This window comes from Scyliorhinus canicula, chromosome 15 (genome assembly GCF_902713615.1).
Source record: "Scyliorhinus canicula chromosome 15, sScyCan1.1, whole genome shotgun sequence".
NCBI lineage: Eukaryota > Metazoa > Chordata > Chondrichthyes > Carcharhiniformes > Scyliorhinidae > Scyliorhinus > Scyliorhinus canicula.
Genome location: NC_052160.1, coordinates 64821106 through 64844324, shown reverse-complemented (window position 1 = coordinate 64844324; position 23219 = coordinate 64821106). Strand labels below are relative to the sequence as shown.

General features: G+C 46.7%; 1 protein-coding gene across 1 annotated transcript in view; it reads right to left on the bottom strand.

Moving 5' to 3' along the window:
- The window catches only part of tbl3 (transducin beta like 3), a 90414-nt gene that overhangs the window by 18020 nt on the left and 49175 nt on the right, over positions 1–23219 (bottom strand). The window contains exons 17-19 of the mRNA XM_038819918.1: positions 20534–20690; positions 19585–19643; positions 6334–6437 (exon numbers count right to left, since the gene is read on the bottom strand). Coding sequence (XP_038675846.1) covers positions 6334–6437; positions 19585–19643; positions 20534–20690 — 320 coding nt within the window. The remainder of the gene's footprint in view (positions 1–6333; positions 6438–19584; positions 19644–20533; positions 20691–23219) is intronic.

Here is a 23219-nt window from a genome sequence, read left to right as displayed (position 1 = left end):
CACACTAACTCTTCCACTGATCATAATAATCTTTATTGTCACAAGTAGGCTTACATTAACACTGCAATGAAGTTACTGTGAAAAGCCCCTAGTCGCCACATTCCGGCGCCTGTTCGGGTACTTAGAGGGAGAATTCAGAATGCCCAAATTACCCAACAAGCACGTCTTCCAGACTTGTGGGAGGAAACCAGTGCACCCGAAGGAAACCCACATAGACACAAGGAGAAATTGCAGACACCGCACAGACAGTGATCAAAGGCGGGAATCGAACCTGGGACTCTGGCGCTGTGAAGAAACAGTGCTAACCACTGTGCTACCGTTTAGTTGAAGTGCAGTAGGCATGATTAAAGTTGAAAATAACTCAAGGAACACACATACAAAAATAACAGGGAGGAACATTAAAGACTAGCTGGCCCATCAAATCTGCCCCCACACTCGTGATGCTGGCAGCACCATGACTCTGTGCTTCTTTCCCCACAATTTGTAGCCAAGTGATTGCCTGGGAGAGGTAAACAAAAAGGAAGCTTGGAGGACTGATAATCCTCGGAGCCATCAGATGGAATGATAATTTACTCTCAAATGGACCCGTGATCCATCCGCACCCTCCCAATACACCTACGCACATAACTGGTATCCAATGTCACAACAATTGTCATGTGAGAGTACCTTTAAGAAATGGCTGTTTATAAATGGGTATGTATATAAATATCTGTAGTGAGGGTACCTTTGAAAAATGGGTGTTTACTACTGCAGTGATGTCAGAGAGTGGGTGGAGCTGGGCTGTCTGTCAGCTTTTTACTTTTGTTTTTGAGCAGGCTGCTATAGAGTGAGTTTTTGGTTTCGTTTTCAGTGTTGGAGCTGAAGCCAGACAGAGCAGGCGTACTGTTGATCTCTCTGCCATGAAAAGACTATCTCTTGATCATTTGGTGAATTCAGAATTATAAATGTTCTCAGAAGTGAATGTAAATCTAATGTGCTTCTATTAAAAGGTGTTTCTTTTGTCTTCTGGATGTTGTTTGGGACGTTATTAAGGATTACTTAGTGTTGTAGTCTTTGGGGGTTGTATTTGAATTGATGGTTGCTAAGATGTTCACTGTATGTTTTAAAAGGTTAACTTGATTTCCTAGAATATACATTGTTTTGCTTTAAAATATACTTTCACATTTCTGCTGTACCACACCTGTAGAGTGGGCAGTGTGCTCCCCATACCACAATTAAAGATTGTGGGTAAGGTGACCTCCATGATACCCTTTGGGGTTCTCTAAACCCTGGCCCATAACACAATGCAAAGAATGGTGGTGAGATTGGTCACAAAACATGTAGTGCAACTGAGTGAACCAAACATGTTGTGACGGTATAGGCACACATTATCTGTATCAATATTTATTACGTCAGGATGAAGATAACACTAGTCATTTGAGATTGCTAACCCACAAGGGGATGCGACTTTGCTATTTTAGGCATTTCAAATGAAGGCATCTGATGCTGGGTGACTGCTCCATATTCACAGCATAAGACCCTAAGACCATAAGACAGAGGAGAAGTAGATCATTGTGCCCATCGAGTCTGCGCCACCATTCAATGAGATCATGACTGATCTAATATGATACTGAAGGAAATGTCTGAGGCCTAAGGAATAATGCCTTAATAATTAGTGTGAATAGTTCAATGAAAAGGTGGAACATCAGAGATGAGTGGAGAAAGATTCACATGGATTCCTTATTTAATAAAGGATTAAAACCCAGCAACTTCTAGATCAATGCATTTAACCGCAGCAGTAGATTAGAAACAAAACTGCAGTTGGTAGCATCGCTCATGTTGTCAAGTGGAATCGGAGAGTTAGATGGGACTGTTGTCTAATGTCTCCCCTGAGAGTTAACAGACTCAATGGTTTACCAAGAAGAGGGGCCTCACGGTAGCATGGTGGTTAGCATCAATGCTTCACAGCTCCAGGGTCCCAGGTTCGATTCCCGGCTGGGTCACTGTCTGTCTGTGTGGAGTCTGCACGTCCTCCCCGTGTGTGCGTGGGTTTCCTCCGGGTGCTCCGGTTTCCTCCCACAGTCCAAAGATGTGCGGGTTAGGTGGATTGGCCATGCTAAATTGCCCGTAGTGTAAGGTTAATGGGGGGATTGTTGGGTTACGTGGGTTTAAGTAGGGTGATCATTGCTCGGCACAACATCGAGGGCCGAAGGGCCTGTTCTGTGCTGTACTGTTCTATGTTCTAATTCAATTAAATGTCAGCCTAGAATGTGTGCTTCAGTCTCTGGAATTGGATAAGCCAAACATTTTCTTAGTCCTTCTAAATCCACGACTACTACCATTATAAGGACATAGGCAGCAGGTACATGGGAACACCACCATCTGGAAGATCCCCTCCAAGCCATTCACCCACCCTGACTTGGAAATATATAATCGTTCCTTCACTGTCGCTGGGTCAAAATCCTGGAACTCCCTCCCTAACAACATTGTTGGTGTATCCACACCACATGGACTGTAGCGGTTTACGAAAGCAGCTCACCACCACCTTCTGGAGGGCAATTAGCGATGGGCAATAAATGTTGGCCTAGAGTGAATTGAACAGATGTTGTAACATTTAAAGCATGCGTCCTGAGTGCTGATATCTAATTCTGCCCATGAACAGGGCAGGACCCTGTTGGAGGCTGTAATAGATCACACAGATCAGTTCACGGGTCAGTGAACAGCAGTTAATCAAAGAATTACTTGGGAGAAATTGAAGAAGGTGGTAGCTCCATCCAGCGGACGTCAGGTCAGTACTGAGAAGCTGGGGGCTCAGAGAAGCTCTGGCAGCCATTTGGTAGTTCTGTGTAATTGCGGTTCAGAAGAGGCCAGTGGGAAACTGAGAAAGACGGCAGCAGGTTGCTGGCTCTGGGCATTCTGGGCTCAGTGGAATTGAAAGGAAACCGTCTGCTGGAGAGCTGGCTGTTGGGCAACGAAAAAGCCTGTCAGCAGTAGCTGTCTTTTGATGAAGTTGGCAGTTGGGGCAAAGAAAGGCCTGTGGGCCAGAGCAGCTGGAGAGCTGGAATTGTGCCAGTGATTCGATGCCGGAGTGCAGCCTTGCGAACCCAGTGGGGCAGTCTCAGGAGAAGAGGCTAAGCAACTGGGCAGCGAGCGGTCGTTGGAGAAGACCCAAGTTCGAGCTGTTGATGGAACGCAGCGGATTTATAAAAAAAAGGATTTTGTGATTCATAATGAGTGCAGACATTCTGGGTGGGTTACTCAGAAACCCATGGGATCTGTCTTGGTCGTGTCTGTTATTTAATGCGCAGTTTGTGTGTGTTCGGCCACAGTTTGCCTGTCCATTCATGTTTAACTCATGCTAATTCTGGATGTTAGTCTACAAGATAGATATTGTTAATTGTTTACTTTGCTAACTTTTGCGTAATAGAAATTTATTCTATTTATTTAAAAGCTGCAAAATCTTTTGGCTTTATTCTCTTAGAAAGTAACTGGCATTTTGTCTACCTGAAACAAAAAGTTACTGGAACCAAATCACATTTGGGGTCTGGTCTAATATTGAAACAAAATGCTCGCACTTGATAGGGAATACTAAACATGGCTTTAAAAAACAAACGTCATGTTTGACAAACCTGATCCAGATTTCTGTCAATAGGATGGGAGAAAAAGGAAATTTGGCAAATAAATAACTATTTTTTAAAACAGTGTGTTCATAGCATGTGAGCACTGTTGGCAAGGTCAGCATTTTTCCTCATCCCCAATTGGTTTGAGAAGGTGGTGATGAGCTGCCCTCTTGCGCCTATGTAGTCCATGTGGTGTAGATACACCTACATTGCTGGTATGGAGGAAGTTCAAGGAATTTGACCCAGCGACAGCAAAGAAACGGTGATATATTTCCAAGTCAGGATGGTATGTGGCTTGGAGGGGAACCTGTAAGTGGTTGTGTTCCCTGGTGAATGCTGCTTTTGTCCTTCCAGGTGGGAGAGATCACAGGTTTGGAAGGTGCTGTCGGAGTTTGGGTTTCCAAAATGCTTTTGACAAAATGCCACATGAAGGACTGTGGGCTAAAAATAAGTCCCATTGTGAGTTGGATTACAAACTGACTACACCACTGTTGTCAGTAATTTTGAGACTGCTTCCCAATGGAGTCCAGTCACTAGCCTGGGTCCCCATAGGTTTATTGAAGACCTGGAGCAGGGGATAGGTGGTACTGGCAGATGAGACGGTATTGTGGAGTTGGGTCAGAGCCTTACAAAAATCGAATATTTATCATTGGACTTGGACAACATGTGCTGGTTTAGCACAGTGGGCTAAAGAGCTGGCTTGTAATGCAGAACCCATGCCAGCAGCGCAGGTTCAATTACCGTACTGGCCTCTCCGAACAGACGTCGGAATGTGGCGACTAGGGGCTTTTCACAGTAACTTCATTGTAACCTACTTGTGACAATACGCTATTATTATTATTAAGTGGATTGGATTGGATTTGTTTATTGTCACGTGTACCGAGGTACAGTGAAAAGTATTTTTCTGCGGGCAGCTCAACAAGATCATTAAGTACATGAAAAGAAAAGGGAATAAAAGAAAATACATAATAGGCCAACACAAGGTACACAATGTAATTACATAACACCGGCATCGGGTGAAGCATACAGGGGTGTAGTGCTAATGAGGTAAGTCCATAACAGGGTCGTTTAGGAGTCTGGTAACAGCGGGGAAGAAGCTGTTTCTGAGTCTTTCGTGCCTGTTCTCAGACTTCTGTATCTCCTGCCCGATGAAAGAAGTTGGAAGAGTGAGTAAGCCCCGGGGGGGGGGGGGGGGGGGTCTTTGATTATGCTGCCCGCTTTCCCCAGGCAGCAGGAGATGAAGTCAATGGATGGGCCAAAGAATGGAGTCGAAGTGGGTCAAATGCTGTCATGTTCCCAATAAAGATTAATGTGGAATTATTCTTTTAGATGTGCAGCATTAGTAGTAATGGGTATACCACAAGTGGGTAAAAGCGAGAGGAACAAAGATAAACTTATCAGCGTTCTATGCAGTCTCTTTGAATCTTTCCTAATTAACTTAGTATCGTCAGCAAATTTGAATGCGTTAGGTGAGGGAACCACCTACATTGGTGATCTATATTGTAAATATCCGAGGTCCACGCATTGACCATTGATCCATTCTACTAACCTGAAAGTGATCTAAACATTCTGACCATTATTCAGTCCTCAAATCATGCAATAATATCACCCCCAACCCATGGACCATATCTTGTGTATCAGCCTTTCAAGCGGCACCTCGAATGTCTTTGGAAATCCAAATATATTACATCCACTGACTTCCCTTTATTTATTCTGCTCAGCACATCCTCAAAACACTGGTGTAGATTTGTCAAACACAGTTTCCATTTCATTGAAAGTATCGACTTTAGGGCAGCACGGTGGCACAGTGGTTAGCATTGCTGTCTCACGGCGCTGAGGACCCGGGTTCGAATCCCGGCCCTGGGTCACTGTCCGTGTGGAGTTTGCACATTCTCCCCGTGTATGCGTGGGTTTCACCCCCACAACCCAAAGATGTGCAGGGTAGGTGGATTGGCCACGCTAAATTGCCCCTTAATTGGAAAAAATGAATTGGGTACTCTAAATTTAAAAAAATTTAAAAATCGATTTTGGTTAATCAGGTTGTGATTTTCTAAGTGCAGTTGTCAAATTGCTGAAGCTTAAAGCACATAGACCAGGATTGAACTTGATGGCTTGCTCTGCACTTTTAAAATGGGGGAAACAAACATTTACAGAATACTCTAATTGAGATCGTACCAAATTCTTGTATATTATTGTGGCTCTAGTTTTATGCTGATAGTTTCCAGGGCCCTGATCACTTTGGATGCAGCCTCCTGACACTGCACTCAAATTTTATAGAGTAGTTATGAACACTAACAGGTTTCTCTTTGTTCCTCTTGCTTTATTATTCTCTATTTGCCACCTTCATGCCCATTCATGGAACATTCCTATATTGAAAAGTGAGATTATTTTAGCCTTGTGAACATTATTGATTAAAGGGCAGGATGGAAAAAAAAGACGTAGGAGCAGGAGCCCATTCAGCCATCGAGTCTGCTCTGCCATTCAATGAGATTGTGACTGATCTGATATGGTGATCCTCAACTCCACATTTCTGCCTTATCCCCCATAACCTTTATTTTAATACTGATTGAAAATGCATCTCAGAGGCAGAAGTGCTACCCAGTGAGCCACTGCAGCTACTCAGCCAAGTTCTGCAACATATCTTATTTTGAAAATATTGCTGGTTATATCAGTTCTTTTGTAGCACAGAGTTAAGCAACAAAAAGAAAAAATAGAATGGAATCATCATGTTTACCTTTAATCACTGTTAGCACAGTTTGGGGTTGGTTCAAAGAAATTGCCAATCCTAAAGCCTTCACATATTTCTTCTCGTGCAATAAATTAGATAATTCTTGTTGCCTTAAAATAGAAAGAACATCTTTACAAATTTGATGGCAAGTGAGATTAATTTAGCCTTGTGAACATTACCGATTAAAAGGCAGGATGAAAAAACATACATTGTGTCTTGCTATTAAGACGGGTTACCCTTCATTGTGTTCATCTGAACAGTTGTCAACACACACACTAAAGCACCAACAGTTAACACTCAAACTCGAATTCCTTCTCCTCTCTAATGATGAAAAGAAAATGAAAGTGTCCATTTTGGTAATAATCTATGAAACCCTATCACTCTTATTGACATATGTATGGAACAGCGGGCAAAGAGATCAAGACCTCTTAGTTGTTCTTCGCTCCTTGGATTGGGAACATTCTCACTGCAGGTTCTACAAGTTTAAGGGGGCATTGCATTCTGAGCAAAAACTGCTTTAAATATAGTGCTGGGTAATTAGAATCTTTTTTAACAATGCCACAATTTAAAATCAATCAAGAGAGGGTCTTTTAAAGGCAGCACGGTGGTCTAGTGGTTAGCACAACCACCTCACGGCGCTGAGGTCCCAGGTTCGATCCCGGCTCTGGGTCACTGTCCGTGTGGAGTTTGCACATTCTCCCCGTGTCTGCGTGGGTTTCGCCCCCACAACCCAAAAACGTGCAAGCTAGGTGGATTGGCCACGCTAAATTGCCCCTTAATTGGAAAAATGATTGGGTACACTAAATTAAAAAAAAAAGAGAGGGTCTTTTAAGTATGTAATAAATTGATATATATATATATTGTATTGTATATCTGTTGCAGCAAGGTTTTTAAAAAGCCTGGATTCGTGTGTATTTGTTGCAGTAATATTATTAAAGAACCTCGGTTAAGATATCCAGGCAATATGTCTGTTAAAGTTGTAATTAAGAAGTTGTAAAAGGCTAGATCATGATCGATTTTAATCATTTATTTGTTTACAGAGAGATGCCTAATGAAACATTATTATGATTTTTGGAGATTCCCTGGAGTGTAGATAATTTATGGGGGAGTGGAGCATAGAGCCAGGTCTGTCTGTAGTTTTGCAGTCTGCTAAAGGTTGAACAACAATTTTGCCAAATGCTGTTGTGTTCAGCAGAAGCCTTTGGCAAGACAGAAGGATTTTCAGGTTGATCTTGAAAAGGTTCTCTCTCCAGAAAGTCTCTATACAGATAAACAAATAACCCTGCTCTGCTAACTCTATTTATAAGTGGCATTTGCGTCTATTTGTGTTGATTGGAATATTTAGAGTGAAGATGCAAGGCACAAGTTTACGTTTTTCCTTGTGTTTAAGAACTGTTTAACTGATAATTGTAACGCTATTTTCTTTGATGTTAATATGGTTAATTCTGTGTTTAAATTAAAGTTTGTTTTAACATAAAAGATATCTATTGATCAGAGTCATCACTCCTGGGGTAGTGTCCTTTTCCTTACAGTTTTACAAATGAAAAAAAAAAAGTGTTTGGGATTCTTGTCCGGTATCCTAACAAATGTTGGGGGCTGGTCAGAGATCATAACAAGTGCCTCAATTACCAACAATGGAGAAAATATTTATTCTGCATGCACAGACAGGCTTACAAAAAAAAATTACCTCTGCAATTTACGAAGGAGTCATTGCATTCTGAATGAAAGCATAGTGAATGATCTTTGGAATGTCAAACATTATAAATCATCGCCCATTGACACAACGTATAAATTCTATGTTCACATGATAATTACATGTACAGACAGTCACTTATCCCAAATTAATTAATACACAAGATAGCTCAACTATTTAACTGTTTCCATAGTCTTCACCTCCACTGTATATAGAGTCCCTACAGAGGAGAAGGAAGCCATCTGGCTCATCGAGTCTGCACGAACACTTTGAAAGACCACCGTACGTTGGCCCAATCCCCCACCATACTCCTGCAACGTCACCCTTAGGGGCAATTTAGCATGGCCAATCCACCCAAATTGCACATCTTTGAACTGTGGGAGGAAATTGGAGCAACTGGAGGAAACCCACGGGGACACGCGGAGAATGTGCAAACGCCACATGGATTGTCACCTTCGGCCCGAATTGAACTCTGGTGCTGTGAGGCATCAGTGCTAACTATTGTGCCACCTCATAGAAGCACAGAAAGCAAGAGAGTAATGTTCAACTTAGGCAGGCTCTTTAGGTCAAATATTATATAGAGTTTTGGGTGCCTTATTAGAGAAAAGAGACAAAAGCAACAGAATAGATGCAGCATAGGCTCAATTCAATGCCAGCAGTGATGTGGGGTTACAGTTATGAAAAGATGCAAAACTTTCGGGGCTTGTCTCTGGGATTCAGCAGATTTAGGGGCAGCACGGTAGCATAGTGGTTAGCATCAATGCTTCACAGCTCCAGGGTCCCAGGTTCGGTTCCCGGCTGGGTCACTGTCTGTGCGGAGTCTGCACGTCCTCCCCGTGTGTGCGTGGGTTTCCTCCGGGTGCTCCGGTTTCCTCCCACAGTCCAAAGATGTGCAGGTTAGGTGGATTGGCCATGCTAAATTGCCCGTAGTGTCCTAAAAAGTAAGGTTAAGGGGGAGTTGTTGGGTTAGGGGTATAGGGTGGATACGTGAGTTTGAGTGGGGTGATCATTGCTCGGCACAACATCGAGGGCCGAAGGGCCTGTTCTGTGCTGTACTGTTCTAAATCTAAATCTAAATTACGGTTTCAAGATTATAAAGGGTCATGACAGAGTGAATCATGGCAGGTTTACTTCTATTTGTTGGTTAAGAGGGTTTGTAAGATAACTAGAAAAATGATTAAAGGGAGGTTACAATACATTCCTTTACACACAGTGGAGTTTAAATATGAAAACCGTTGGTATAAATCACTGTACAACACAGAGATACCTGCAAAACAAAAGCAGTTTCACAAAAGGGTCTGAACAAGACAGTGGTATTAGACTTGATGGCTCTGTGCAAATTAATAGGGATAAGAGTTGAGTGGCTTGCTTTTGCACTATAACCTGTGACTTTTGAATTGACACTTCCTGCCCTGCTGCACTGTGTTGCTAGTAATGAGGATTAGACAATCTACTGGTCCCTTTCTCTAGTGGCAGAACTATTCAGAAACCAATAATATTAGTTCCAGGACATCACTGCAGGAGTTCCTCAGGGTAGTGTCCTAGACTCAACCACCTTCAGCTGCTTCATCAATAACCTTCCTTCCATCATAAGGTCAGAATTGGGGATATTCACTGATGACTTCACAATGTTCAGCACCATTCCCGACTCCTCAGATACTGAAGCAGTCCATGCTTCAAAACCGGGACAATATCCAGGCTCGGGCTGGCAAGTGGCAAATAACATTCACTGCACACAGTGCCAGGCAATGACCATCTCCAACAAGAGAGAATCTAACCATTGCCGCTTGACATTAAATGTCATTACCATCACCGAATCCTCCACAATCGACATCCCGAGGGGGTACCATTGACTAGAAATGGAACTGGCCAAGCCATATACATACTGTGGCAACAAAAAAAAAACAGGACAGAGGTGAAGAATCCTGTGGTGAATAGCTCACCTCCTGACTCTTCAAAGCCTGTCCACCATCAAGTTACAAGTCAGGAATATGATGGAATACTCTCCATTTGCCTGGATGAGTGCAGTTATAATAACACTCAAGAAGCTTGACACCATCCAAGACAAAGCAGCCCCCTTGATTGGCACCTCTTTCACAAACATTCACTCCTTTCACCATCGACGAACAGTGGCAGCCATGTGTACCATCTATAAGATGGCACTGCAGGAACTCACCAAGTCTCCTTTGGCAGCACCTTCCCAACCAATGACTCCTACCATCTAGAATGACATGGGCAGCAGATACATGGGAACACCACTAATTGGGTCAATTACTAGAGGGATAGGTTTAGGTGCGGGAGGAACGTTTAGAGATGTACGAGGCAAGTTCTTTTTACCCAGAGGGTAGTGGGTGCCTGGAACTTGCTGCCGGAGGAGGTGGTGGAAGCAGGGACAATAGTGGTGTTTAGGGGTATCTTGACAAATACATGAATATGATGGGAATAGAGAGATACGGACCACGGAAGTGGAGAAGACTTTACTTTAGATGGGCAACATGGTTGGTGCAGGCTAGCATGGCCGAAGGGCCTGTTCCTGTGCTGTACTTTTCTTTGTTCTTTGTTGGAAGTTCACCTCCAAGCCACTCACCATCTTGATTTGGAAATATATTGCCGTTCCTTCATTGACGCTGAATCAATAGCCTGGAACTTCCTCCCTAACAGCACTGTGGGTGTACCTACATCATATGGACTGCAGCAGTTGAAGAAGACAGCTCACCACCACAAAGAGCAATAAATGCTGGCCTGGGCAGCACGGTGGCTCAGTGGGTTAGCCCTGCTGCCTCACGGCGCCGAGGTCCCAGGTTCGATCCTGGCTCTGGGTCACTGTCCGTGTGGAGTTTGCACATTCTCCCCGTGTTTGCGTGGGTTTTGCCCCCACAACCCCAAAATGTGCAGGCTAGGTGGATTAGCCATGTTAAATTGCCCATTAATTGGAAAAATGAATTGAGTACTCTAAATTTATAAAAGAAAAAAAAAAATGCTGACCTAGACGGTGGTGCCCATAGCCCACAAATGAATTTTTAAAAAATGTCTCCCTAATTTTCTTTGCTTCTTTTACACTACACTTGCAAGTTTTGCTGTCAGAAACCAAAGTCCTACCATGTTTTAAAAAATAATTTTTATTCAAAATTTTTCACATATTTTCAACAAACAAAACCCCCCTTACAAAAATAAGAGAAACAACAAAAAACGCATAAATAAACAGAGTATAGCTGTATCACACATTCCCCCAGACTATATGCCCCCCATTAAACGATAATAAATACAATAGTAAACACTGAATACCGCCCCCCCCCCCCCCCCCCCCCCCCTCCCCCCTCCCCCCCGGGTTGTTGCTGCTGCTGCTGCTGACCATCTCCTAAAACTCCGCTAGAAAGTCTAGGAACGGGTGCCACCGCCTGAAGAACCCTTGCACAGATCCTCTTAAGGCAAATTTGACCCTCTCTAATTTAATAAACCGTGCCATGTTGCTGATCCAGGCTTCACACCTGGGGGCCTCGCCTCCTTCCACTGCAACAGAATCCTCCACCGGGCTACCAGGGACGCAAAGGCCAGAATACCGGCCCCTTTCGCCTCCTGCACTCCCGGCTCGTCCGATACCCCAAATATTGCAAGCCCCCAGCTCGGCTTAACCCGGGTGTTCACCACCTTCGACACCGTCCTCGCAACGCCCCTCCAGAACTCGTCCAGCGCTGGGCACGCCCAGAACATGTGGGCGTGGTTTGCCGGGCTCCCCAAACACCTCGCACATCTGTCCTCTACCCCAAAAAACCGGCTCAGCCTTGCCCCTGTCATGTGCACCCTGTGCGTTCTGCTTCAATTGTATCAGGCTAAGCCTGGCGCAAGAGGAGGAAGAATTTACCCTACCCAGGGGGTCTGCCCACGTACCTCGCCTATCTTCTCCCCAAGCTCCTCCTCCCATTTACTTTTTAGCTCCTCCACCGAGGCCTCCTCCTCCTCCTGCATCTCCTGGTAAATCGCCGACCCATGCGCCCGAGAGCACCCTATCCTGGATCCTGCGTGCTGGCAACAGCGGGAATGCCCTCACCTGCCGTCATACGAACGCCGTTACCTACATGTACCTGAAGGCATTTCCAGGGGGGAGCCCGAATTTTTCCTCCAACGCCCCAAGGCTCGCGAACGTCCCGTCTATAAACATGTCCACAATCCGTCTAATACCTGCCCTGTGCCAGCTCAGGAACCCCCGATCCATTCTCCCTGGGACAAACCAATGGTTTTCTCGGATTGGGGACCACACCGAAGCCTGTACCTCCCCACTGTGGCGTCTCCATTGCCCCCAAATTTTGAGGGACGCCGCCACCACTGGACTCGTGGTGTACCTTGTCAGCGGGAGCGGCGCCGTCACCAGCGCTCTCAGGCTCGCGCCCACATAGGACGCCATCTCCAGCCTCTTCCACGCCGCCCCCTCCCCCTCCATTACCCACTTGCGTATCATCGCCACGTTGGCAGCCAGTACTACCTGCAGAGATTAGGCAACGCCAGCCCCCCTCTGTCCCTGCTCCGCTCCAGAAACACCCTTCTCACCCTCGGGGTCTTCTTCGCCCATACAAACCCCATAATGCTCCTGCTGACCCGCTTAAAAAAGGCCTTAGGGATCAGGATGGGGAGGCACTGGAATCTAAAAAGGAACCTCGGGAGCACCGTCATCTTCACCGACTTCACCCTACCCGCCAGTGAGAGCGGCAGCATATCCCACCTTTTAAACTCCTCCTCCATTTGCTCCACCAGCCTCGTCAGGTTGAGCTTGTGTAGGGCCCCCCAGCTCCTGGCCACCTGGATACCCAGGTACCCAAAACTCCTTTCCGCCCTTTTCAGTGGAAGCTCATCTATCCCCCTTCCCTGGCCCACTGGGTGTACCACGAACAGCTCGCTCTTCCCCATGTTGAGTTTATACCCGGAGTAGTCCCAAAACTCCCTGAGGATCCGCAACACCTCCGGCATCCCCCCCACCGGATCCGCCACATACAATAACAGATCGTCGGCATACAGCGATACCCGGTATTCCTCCCCCACCAACCCCCTCCAGTTCCTGGACTCCCTCAAAGCCATCGCCAAAGGCTCAATTGCCAACGCAAATAGCAGGGGGGGATAGGGGGCACCCCTGCCTCGTCCCCCGGTACAGGCGAAAGTATTCCGACCTCCTCCGATTCGTTGCCACACTCGCCACCGGGGCTTCGTATAGTAACCTAACCCAACTGACAAACCCCTCCCCGAACCTCCTCAGTACCTCCCAGAGGTACCCCCACTCCACCCTATCAAAGGCCTTCTTCGCATCCATAGCCGCCACTATCTCCGCCACCCCTCCACTGCCGGCATCATGATTACATTTAGGAGCCTCCCTTTCACAAAACCCACCTGGTCCTTGTGGATGACCCCTGGGACACGGTCCTCAATTCTAGTAGCCAACACCTTCGCTAACAGTTTTGCATCCACATTGAGGAGCGAGATTAGCCTGTACGACCCACACTGTAAGGGGTCCTTGTCCCGCTTCAAGATCATCGAGATCAGCGCCCTAGACATTGTCGGGGGTAGGAACCCCCCAACCCCCACGCCTCATTGAAAGTCCTCACTTGTAGTGGGCCCAGCAGGTCCATATACTTCCTGTAAAATTCCACCGGGAACCCCGGTGCCTTCCCCACCCGTATACTCCCCAGTCCCATAGCCAGTTCCTCCAGCCCAACCGGTGCCCCGAGCCCCGCCACCTGCCCCTCCTCTATCCTCGGGAACCTCAGCCGATCCAGAAACCGGAGCATCCCACCCTCCTCCGTCGGGGGCTCCGACCTATACAGCCCCTCATAAAAGTCTCTAAATACCTCATTTATTCCCACCGCACTCCGCACCGTGTTCCCCCCTTTATCTCTAACTCCCCCGATCTCCCTCGCTGCCTCCTGCTTCCGAAGGTGGTGTGCCAGCATCCGGCTAGCCTTCTCCCAGTGTTCATACACCCCCCCTTGCGCCCTCCTCCACTGTACCTCTGCCTTCTTGGTAGTCAACAAGTGGAATTCGGCTCGCGATTTTTGGAGTTGCGGTAGAGCCGGGAGTGCAGGAGGCGAAAGAGGCCGGTGTCCTGGCCTTTGCGTCCCTAGTAGCCCGTCGAAGGATTCTGCTACAGTGGAAGGATGCAAGGCCCCCAAGCGTGGAGACCTGGATCAGTGACATGGCGGGATTTATAAAACTGGAAAAGGTCAAATTTGCCCTGAGAGGATCAATACAAGGGTTCTATAAACGATGGCAGCCTTTTCTGGACTTCCTGGCTCAGAGATGGGTAACTTGGTGGGGGGGGGGGCATTATTGTAGTATTTATTCTGTAACTTTATAGAACAGTACAGCACAGAACAGGCCCTTCGGCCCTCAATGTTGTGCCGAGCCATGATCACCCTACTCAAACCCACCCTATACCCTTAACCCAACAACCCCCCCCCCCCCCCCCCCAACCTTACTTTTATTAGGACACTACGGGCAATTTATCATGGCCAATCCACCTAACCTGCACATCTTTGGACTGTGGGAGGAAATTTGCCCTGAGAGGATCAATACAAGGGTTCTATAAACGATGGCAGCCTTTTCTGGACTTCCTGGCTCAGAGATAGGTATCTTGGTCAATAGCAGCAGCAACCCGGGGGGGGGGGGGGGGGGGGGGGGGGGGGGGGTGCATTATTGAAGTGTTTATTCTGTAACTTTATAGTGTGTTCATTTGCGTTGTTGTTAAAATGCTTGGTTGTTCATGGGGATGGGGCGAATGTATATGATTGTTAATATTATTGTTATTTTCGGTATTTTACTAAGGTGCGTCAATGTTGTATAAAATCAAAATTTTTCAATAAAAATTTTTTAAAAAACAAGTCGAATTCGGTTTGGAGGCTTCGTTGCTCCTTGAGGAGTCCCTCCTCGGGGACCTCTGCGTGCCTCCTATCTATCCTTACCATCTCCCCCACTCTCTCCTCTCCTTTCCCTCCTTGTGGGCCCAAATGGAGATTAGCTCTCCGCTGATCACCACCTTCAGCACCTCCCAGACCACCCCTACCTGCACCTCCCCATTATCGTTGACCTCTAGGTATCTTTCTATGCAGTCCCGGATCTGCCCGCTCGCCTCTCCATCCTCCAACAACCCCAGCTCAAGGCGCCACAACAGGCGCTGGTCCCTCTCCTCCCCAAGCGAGGTACACCCAGAGCGGGGCATGGTCACAGATGGCTATGGCAGAATACTCCGTGTCCTCCACCCACGGAATCAGCGCCCTGCTCTTCACAAAAAAGTCAATCTGGGAGTAGGCTCTATGGACGTGGGAAAAGAATGAGAATTCCCTGGCCCCCGGTCTAACAAACCTCCATGGGTCCACTCCTCCCATCTGGTCCATAAACCCCCATAAAGCCGCCCTCCTACCCGTCCTGGACCTAGAGCAGTCCAATGCTGGATCCAATACCATATTGAAGCCCCCCCCATTATCCAGTTCCCTGCCTCCAGGTCCAGGATCCGGCCCAACATGCGCCGCATAAATCCGGCATCGTCCCAGTTCGGGGCATACACATTCACCATGACCACCCGCACTCCCTGCAGCTTACCACTCATAATCACATACCTACCTCCATTGTCTGCCACAATGCTCAGCACCTCAAACGACACCCGCTTCCCCACCAAAATCGCCACCCCTCGATTCTTAGCGTCCAATCCCGAATGGAAGACCTGCCCTATCCACCCCTTTCTCAGCCTAACCTGGTCTCCCACCCTCAGGTGCGTCTCCTGGAGCATGACCACATCTGCCTTCAGTCCCTTCAGGTGCGCGAACACACGGGCCCACTTGACCGGCCCGTTCAGGCCTCTCACATTCCAAGTTATCAGCCGGATCAGGGGGCTACCCGCCCGCCCGCACCCCTGCCGATTAGCCATCACCCTTTCTAGGCCAGCCACGTGCCCGCGCCTCCCACACTCTCCATTCCCCCCAGCGGCAGACCCCAGCCCCGACTCTCTCTACAGACTCCAGCTCCCCCTTGGCCATTGCAGCAGCAACCCAGTTTCCACCCCCCACCCCCCCAAAAACAAGCTGCGTTACTCCCCCCATAGCACTTCCATAAGTCAGCTGACCCCGGCTGCACCCGCCACTCCCTCGACCCCCCAGTGTGAGAATCTCCCCTCCCCCCCCTCCTGTCCATCAGCGGGCGCTCCTCTCCAGCACCACCCTTCCCCCGACCCCGCCCCTTCCTCCCCTGACACAGGAAAAAGCCCCGCTTTCCACCAAGCCGGCCCCTCCCGCTCTGGCGCAGCTCCCTTTCACAGCCTAATCCCAGCTCCCCCACCTCGGGCCTTCCCTCTCCCTTCCCCCCCAACGGGGCCCCCTCTTCCAACCACCGACGTCCACACTCTCACCAAACCCCCACTACCAACCACAAAACAAAAGAGAAAAAGCAGTACCAAACAGAACAGAACATCCCCCAAAACACAACAATCACATCAATCCCCTCTCAACATCCCCTCGCCACCGACCCTCAATCCGAGTCCAACTTTCCCTTCCGATGCAGCACCGCCTTAGCCCGATTGTACCCGGCTCTCTTCTTGGCCACCTCCGCGCTTCAGTCCTGGTATATCCGCACCTCTGCATTCTCCCACCTGCTGTTCCGCTCTTTCTTTGCCCACCTTAGGACACACTTCGTGTCCACGAAGCGGCGGAACCGCACCAGCACCGCCCGCGGCGGCTCGATGGCCTTGGGCCGCCTCGCAAGGACTCGATGGGCCCCCTCCAGCTCCAGAGGCCCCGGGAAAGCCCACGTGCCCATGAGCGTGTTCAGCATCGGGACCACGTATTCTCCGACATCCGACCCCTACGGGAGACCCAGGATCCGCAAGTTCTTCCTCCTCAACCGATTCTCCATGTCCTCGAACTTCGCCTACCATTTCTTATGCAGCCCTTCGTGCGCCTCTATCTTCACCGCCAGGCCCAAGATCTTGTCCTCGTTCTCGGAGGCCTTTTGCTGCACCTCCCGGATCGCTGCCCCTTGGGCCCTCTGGGTCTCGAGCAGCTTGTCAATTGAAGCCTTCATCGGCTCCAACAGCTCTGCCTTCAGCTCCGTGAAGCAGCGCTGGAGAAACTCCTGCTGCTCCTGCGACCACGCTGCCTGGTCTCCACCCGCCGCCATCTTGGTTTTCCTCCATCGCACTTTTCGCTGCCCCAACTCTACTTTCTTCACCGCTCCACTCCTGGTCCAATCCATACAGTGCCGGGGAAATATTACTGTCACCTTCCCACACTTGGAATCGTCGAACAAATGCTGTTGGGGGTCCTGAAAAGAGCCCAAAAATCCGTTTCTGGCGGGAGCTGCCGAACGTGCGACTTAGCTCCGCATAGCCGCAACCGGAAGTGACCAAAGTCCTACCATTATATTGTGGGGATGGTTGACAGCTAAACAAAGCAAACTACTGGTTCACTATGTTAGAATGTAATGCTGTCAGCAGAAAGTCGACCAGCACCTGGGCAACAAAGGATGGACAAGGAACATAGCCATGCCAATATCACCCACAATATAGTGGGAGGCAGGGTGGCGCAGCGGTTAGCACTACTGCCTCAAGGCGCTGAGAAGCCAGGTTCGATTCCGGTCCTGGGTCACTGTGTGGAGTTTGCAAATTCTCCCCATGCCTGCATGGGTCGCACCCCCACAATCCAAAGATGTGCAGGCTAGGTTGATTGGCCACGCTAAATTGCCCCTTAATTGGAAAAAAATAATTGGGTACTCTAAATTTATATTTTAAAAAATGCTGTCTACAAAACCAGAACAACTAATGAGAAAAATGAAGGCTCCAGGATAGATATTTATATTGACTGGAGGCACCGGCAACAGCAGAGTACCTTCCATAGTGTGTTTCCAAAAAGAAGATAAGGAGTATACCATAATGAGTAATTCATTGTGGCAGGTAATCGATTGGTTGGCTGGTATTAATTAAAATAGAGCTTCTTTCGACAGGAGTAGAATTGAAAAATGAAGAATTATACTAAATGTGTATCAAATCTTGGTTAGACCAGAATTACAGGACTGCAGGCAGTTCTGTTCGTCACAGGATCGAGGCACTGGGGAGCTGCAGGGAAGACTTACAAGGATGGTGCCAAAAACATGGGGGGTATCCAGATCAGGAAAGGGTAGACAAGTTGTATCTCATATAAAAACAATTAAAGGTTTTGATCGAGTGGATAGGGAGAGAATGTTCCACTTGTGGAGAAAAGCATAAAACTCAGAGGCCTTCAATACAGGATAGTCCTCAAGAAATCCAATAGGGAATTCGGAAGAAACATATTTACCCGGAGAGTGGCGAGAAGGTGGAACTCGAACCACGGGGATGCATTGAAGGGGAAACCAGACAAGCATTGAGGGAGAAGGGAGCAGTGGGTTGATCTTATATAATTTGAGGAAAGCTAGGAGGCCCCAATGGAGCACAAGCGTTAGTATAGACTATTTGTGCCCAAATGGCCTGATTCTGTGTTGTATATCTGATGTAATTCAATGTGGAGTTACATGACCTCAAGTAAGAGCATTACAATTAGCTTTAATACTTCTTATCCATCATATTTCAAGATAAAGATAGATAGGTTTTTGAAGAATAAAGGAATAAAGTATTTGGTGTTTGGGCAAAAAAGTGGAGCCGAATCCACAAAAGATCAGCCATGATCTTACTGAATGGCTGAGCAGGCTCGAGGGGCCAAGTGTCCTACTTCATAAGAACTGTCCTACTGTCCTAGTTCTTATATAGCTTCAGTACTTCTTAACTATGGAAGGAAAAGTCTTTAGTCCTCCAACTTATCATTATTCAGTGATTTATTTTGGAAAGTATGTGCCAATGACAGTCGGTAGAAAATTCTAGAATACCTCCCACGGTCAATAACTTACCAACACTCACCGTCTATAACTTGTAAGTGGATATGTTATGAAAGGGTAACCTGAGCTCATGAAACCATACACCAACAACAATCAGAGCCTCTCAGTGAACAAAAGGGCAAGGAGGAGGAAACATTCTGGACTCTGAGTGATTAAAAATAATTATTATTTACACATAAATGATTGCCCTGCAAGAAAATCAAACTAACTTAATTGAAGTTCCAGATGTCTATGCACTAAGTACCAACCCATGTTTAAGATTGGGCTACAAAATTAAAGATTTGAGGGGCTCACCAAGGGAGTTTGTGGGTACTCTCAGCTGACTGCAGATGCCCATTTTGAAACTTGTTTTTGTATTAAACTATTTTGAAAAAAACAGCACCCAGTAGTTGCTTAAAAACTGAGGTTTTCTTGTAAAGGGAATGTTAAAGAGAATGCTTGGAATACTATATTTTGGGAATGTTAAAGAGAATGCTTGGAATACTATATTTTAATGTACGTGAATTAAAGATACTTTCTTTTCTAGGTCGAGACCAAAGTGGAGCGTGATGCCACTTAAGAGGTTTCATTCTGCTTTGCTCTCAGATCACGATGCACCCTCAATTCAGGATTTAGACCTGTACAATTTTACCATAGGTGCAAAGCAGAACTGTCACTCATTAAGCTTGTTTTAAAAAAACACTTACTTCAAAATTTGCTCTTCCTGTTTTGCCTGTTCTTCAGCTAGTTCTATCTCTGTAACGTCCTGAAGTACATAAAAGGAACATTTTATTGAGATGGGTGAATCTTTTCCATTTTCAAAGCAGGCAAAGCAGCAACAAACTAGGTCCATTTCATCTTTTGCATCTCCTTTCTACAGTCACAAGGCACCTTGGCTTAAATGAAAGGTTGCAACGAAAATACTGAGGCATCTATCTTTTGGAAATTCTGCCTGATCTTCGTAGATGCAAAAAGGGGTCAATGTGTGTGGGGGTGGAGGGACTGTTTCTATTTTTTTTCTCGTGTAGTATGCTGTTGCAGGGATTTGGAATGTTTTTTATTCTGGCTCTTTTGTGTTGGCATCAAGGACACCAGTCCAGCACAGGGGGATTGGCACAGGGTAAAACCCCTGCCCTTTTGGTCCAGCTGCATATTGCTTTTGAGTCTCTCAAGTGAGACTGCTGATTTACTGCCAATCAATGCTGAATTTGGGTCGGCTTAATGGTGCAGCTCTAATATGGAAGCTGGGTTGACAGAGCCGAACAGGTACATCAGCCGACAGAGCAGATGTTTGCCCACTGAATCATGGTCAGATTCAAGCTAAGCTCCCAGAGTAAGAGGTCAGTGCCTAAACTACTGCACCACACCATCACCTTGTGCAATTAAGAAATAAATTCCATCAGAATGTAAATCATCAAAGTAGTCGATGAGAGTTCCATCTCTTGATGTGTACACTGCAGCAGTAGAGGATTGATCCAATCACACCCACACAACTGAATATCATTGGCAACTGCTATTCTCTGGCTCCTTGGCCAAGGGTATGATAGCAGAGATGAACATGCAAAAAGACAACTGTATGCTTTTGAAACACAATTCTTAGCAAGTTGCACATAGCTGGTTTATCAGAATTACTATCAGTGATTTAGTTCATCATACCTTCCAGATAACTATGCACGAATCTGTGGCTCCAGTGACAACTAAATCATCATTCTTGTTAGAGTGCAGACCCCACACCTTATCCTCGTGGACATCTAAAGTTTTGATGCATTCATTAGTTTTGATGGTCCACAGCTTCAGTAGCCCATCAGACCCACTGCAGACAAGAGAAACAGTTAAAAATGTGGTAAGGAAGTGCTAATTTACATTCATTTTTGGCTCTCAACTTTGATGTGATAGCAACCAAATAGATTTGATGCAGCAAGAACAAATTCATCCATTTTTACAGTGCATCCACTCTACAGATTCTCCCCTCTCTTACGGAGGTAATTTTCAATGGGTGCAAACTACCTGCCAGAGTTCAGGGAGATTTGGACCAAGCCAGGGAAAGGCTCAAGGGGGAATAGAGGAGAGTGAAGCGGGGGACGTTGCAGGAGAGAAGAGGAGGTGAAGGAACGGGAAGGGGGAAGAGAAGGTGGAAAGGGAAGGGAATTGGGAGAGGAGCTGGAAGGAAGAGGGACAGGATTAGGAGAGGGAAGGATGGGGGGAGGTGTTGATGAGATTTCTTCATTCTTAACATGACTGATTTCTCTAGATTTACCTTTAAGAAAAAAGGCTATGCAATATTACAAACTGATATGCAGGTAAATGCAGACACCGGTATAGTGTGACTATCTGTAAGATGGGGTTGATTTCTCTCATATTGGGTGGATGAATAGGAGAATTATAGATCCAAGTTGCAGGTAACAGAATTTTCATAGCCCATCATGTCTATGTTGGCCTATCCTAACCCTATTTTCCAGCATTTGGTCTTTAGCCTTGCATGCTATGGGGGCTTCAAGTGCATGTCTAAATGCTTCTTAAATGTTGTGAGGGTTCCAGTCCCTACCATCCTTTCAGGCAGTGAGTTCCAGATTCCCACCACCCTCTTGGTGAAAAAGCTTTCCCTCAAATCCCCTATAAATCTCCTGACCCTTATCTTAAATCTATGCCCTTGGTTATTGACCTCCTCTACTAAGGGGAACATTTTCTTCCTATTTACTCTTTGTCCCTGGTCATTTTCGCAATCAGGTCCCCCTTCAGTCTTCTCTGCTCTAAGGAAAACAACCCCAATCTAACCCATCTCGCTTCATAGCTGATACGCTCCATCCCAGGCAGCATCCTGGTGAACCTCCTCTGCATCCTTTCTAGTGCAATCACATCTTTCTTAGTGTGGTGACCAGAACTGCACATAATTTTCAAGCTGTGGCCTAACAAGCGTTTATACAGCTCCATCATAACCTCCCTGCTCTTTATTGTATGCCTCAGCTAATAAAGGCAAGTATCCATGTGCCTTCTTAGCCACCTTGTCTACCTGTTCTGCTGCAATCATGGATCTATGTACATACACCCCACATCCCATCTGGCCCTCTATACATCCCAGCGTCCTACTGTTCATTGTGTATTTGCTTACCTTATTAATCCTCACAAATGCATCACTTTACACTTCAGGGAAAATTTCCATATGCCACTGTTATTCACATCTAGATCAGTAATGTACGCCACAAACAGCACAGACCCAGCGCTGATCCCTGCGGTGCACCACAGGACACAGGCCTCCAGTCACATAACCATCCTTCAACCAGCACCCTCAGCCTCTTGCCACTAATGGATCCAATTTGCCAAATTGCCCCAGAACCCACAAGGGACCTTGTCAAAAGCCTTACCGAAGTCCATGTACACTACGTTAACTGCACTGCCCTCATCTACACACCTAGTCACCTCCTCGAAAAAAATCAAATTTGTAAGACACGATCCCCCTTGACAAAGCCATGATTAATCTTTGCCTGTCCAAGTGAAGATTAATTCTGTACCTCTGAATTCTTTCCAATGATCTCCCTATCAGTGATGTTAGACTCACTGGTCTGTAATTACCTGTTTTCTCCCAACTTCCCTTTTTGAATAATAGTGGCCAGGGAGGATTTGGAAATTAATGTCAGAGTCCCTGCATTCTCTCACAGCAGCCTAACATACATCTCACCTGGGCCTGGGGATTTATCCACTTTTAAACGCACTAAAACTGCTAATACCTACTCCCTCTCAAGGCTAATCTGTTCAATTGCATTACAGTCCCCCTCCCTGCTTTCTATACCTACATTGTACTTCTTCATATTGCACTGTATGCCAGATGTATGCATCTGTATGCCAGGGCAGCACGGTGGCACAATGGTTAGCACTGCCACCTCACAGCGCTGAGGACCCAGGTTCGATCCCAGCCCTGAGTCACTGTCGTTGTGGAGTCTGCACATTTTCCCCGAGTCTACGTGGGTCTCACCCCACAACCCAAAGATGTGCAGGGTAGGTGGATCGGCGATGCTAAAAAAATTGCCCCTTAATTGGAAAATGTTTTACAAAGTGAACATCGATGTAAAGTACTCATTTAATTCCTCATCTACGTCTTTTGGCTCCACAAACAGGTTGCCACTTTGGTCTCTAATGGTGCCTACTCTTACTCTGGTTACCCTCTTGTTTCTAATATACTTATAAAACAACTTAATGTGCCTTCTGGCAAAATGTGCAGATAGGAGCAAAAGATTCTAAAGATAGTAGACAAACCAAATAAATGGCCAAAACGATGGCAGATCGAGTTCACTGTGAGGTCACCCAGTCTATCTGAGAAGGATAAATGTTCTTATTTTTTCTTAAT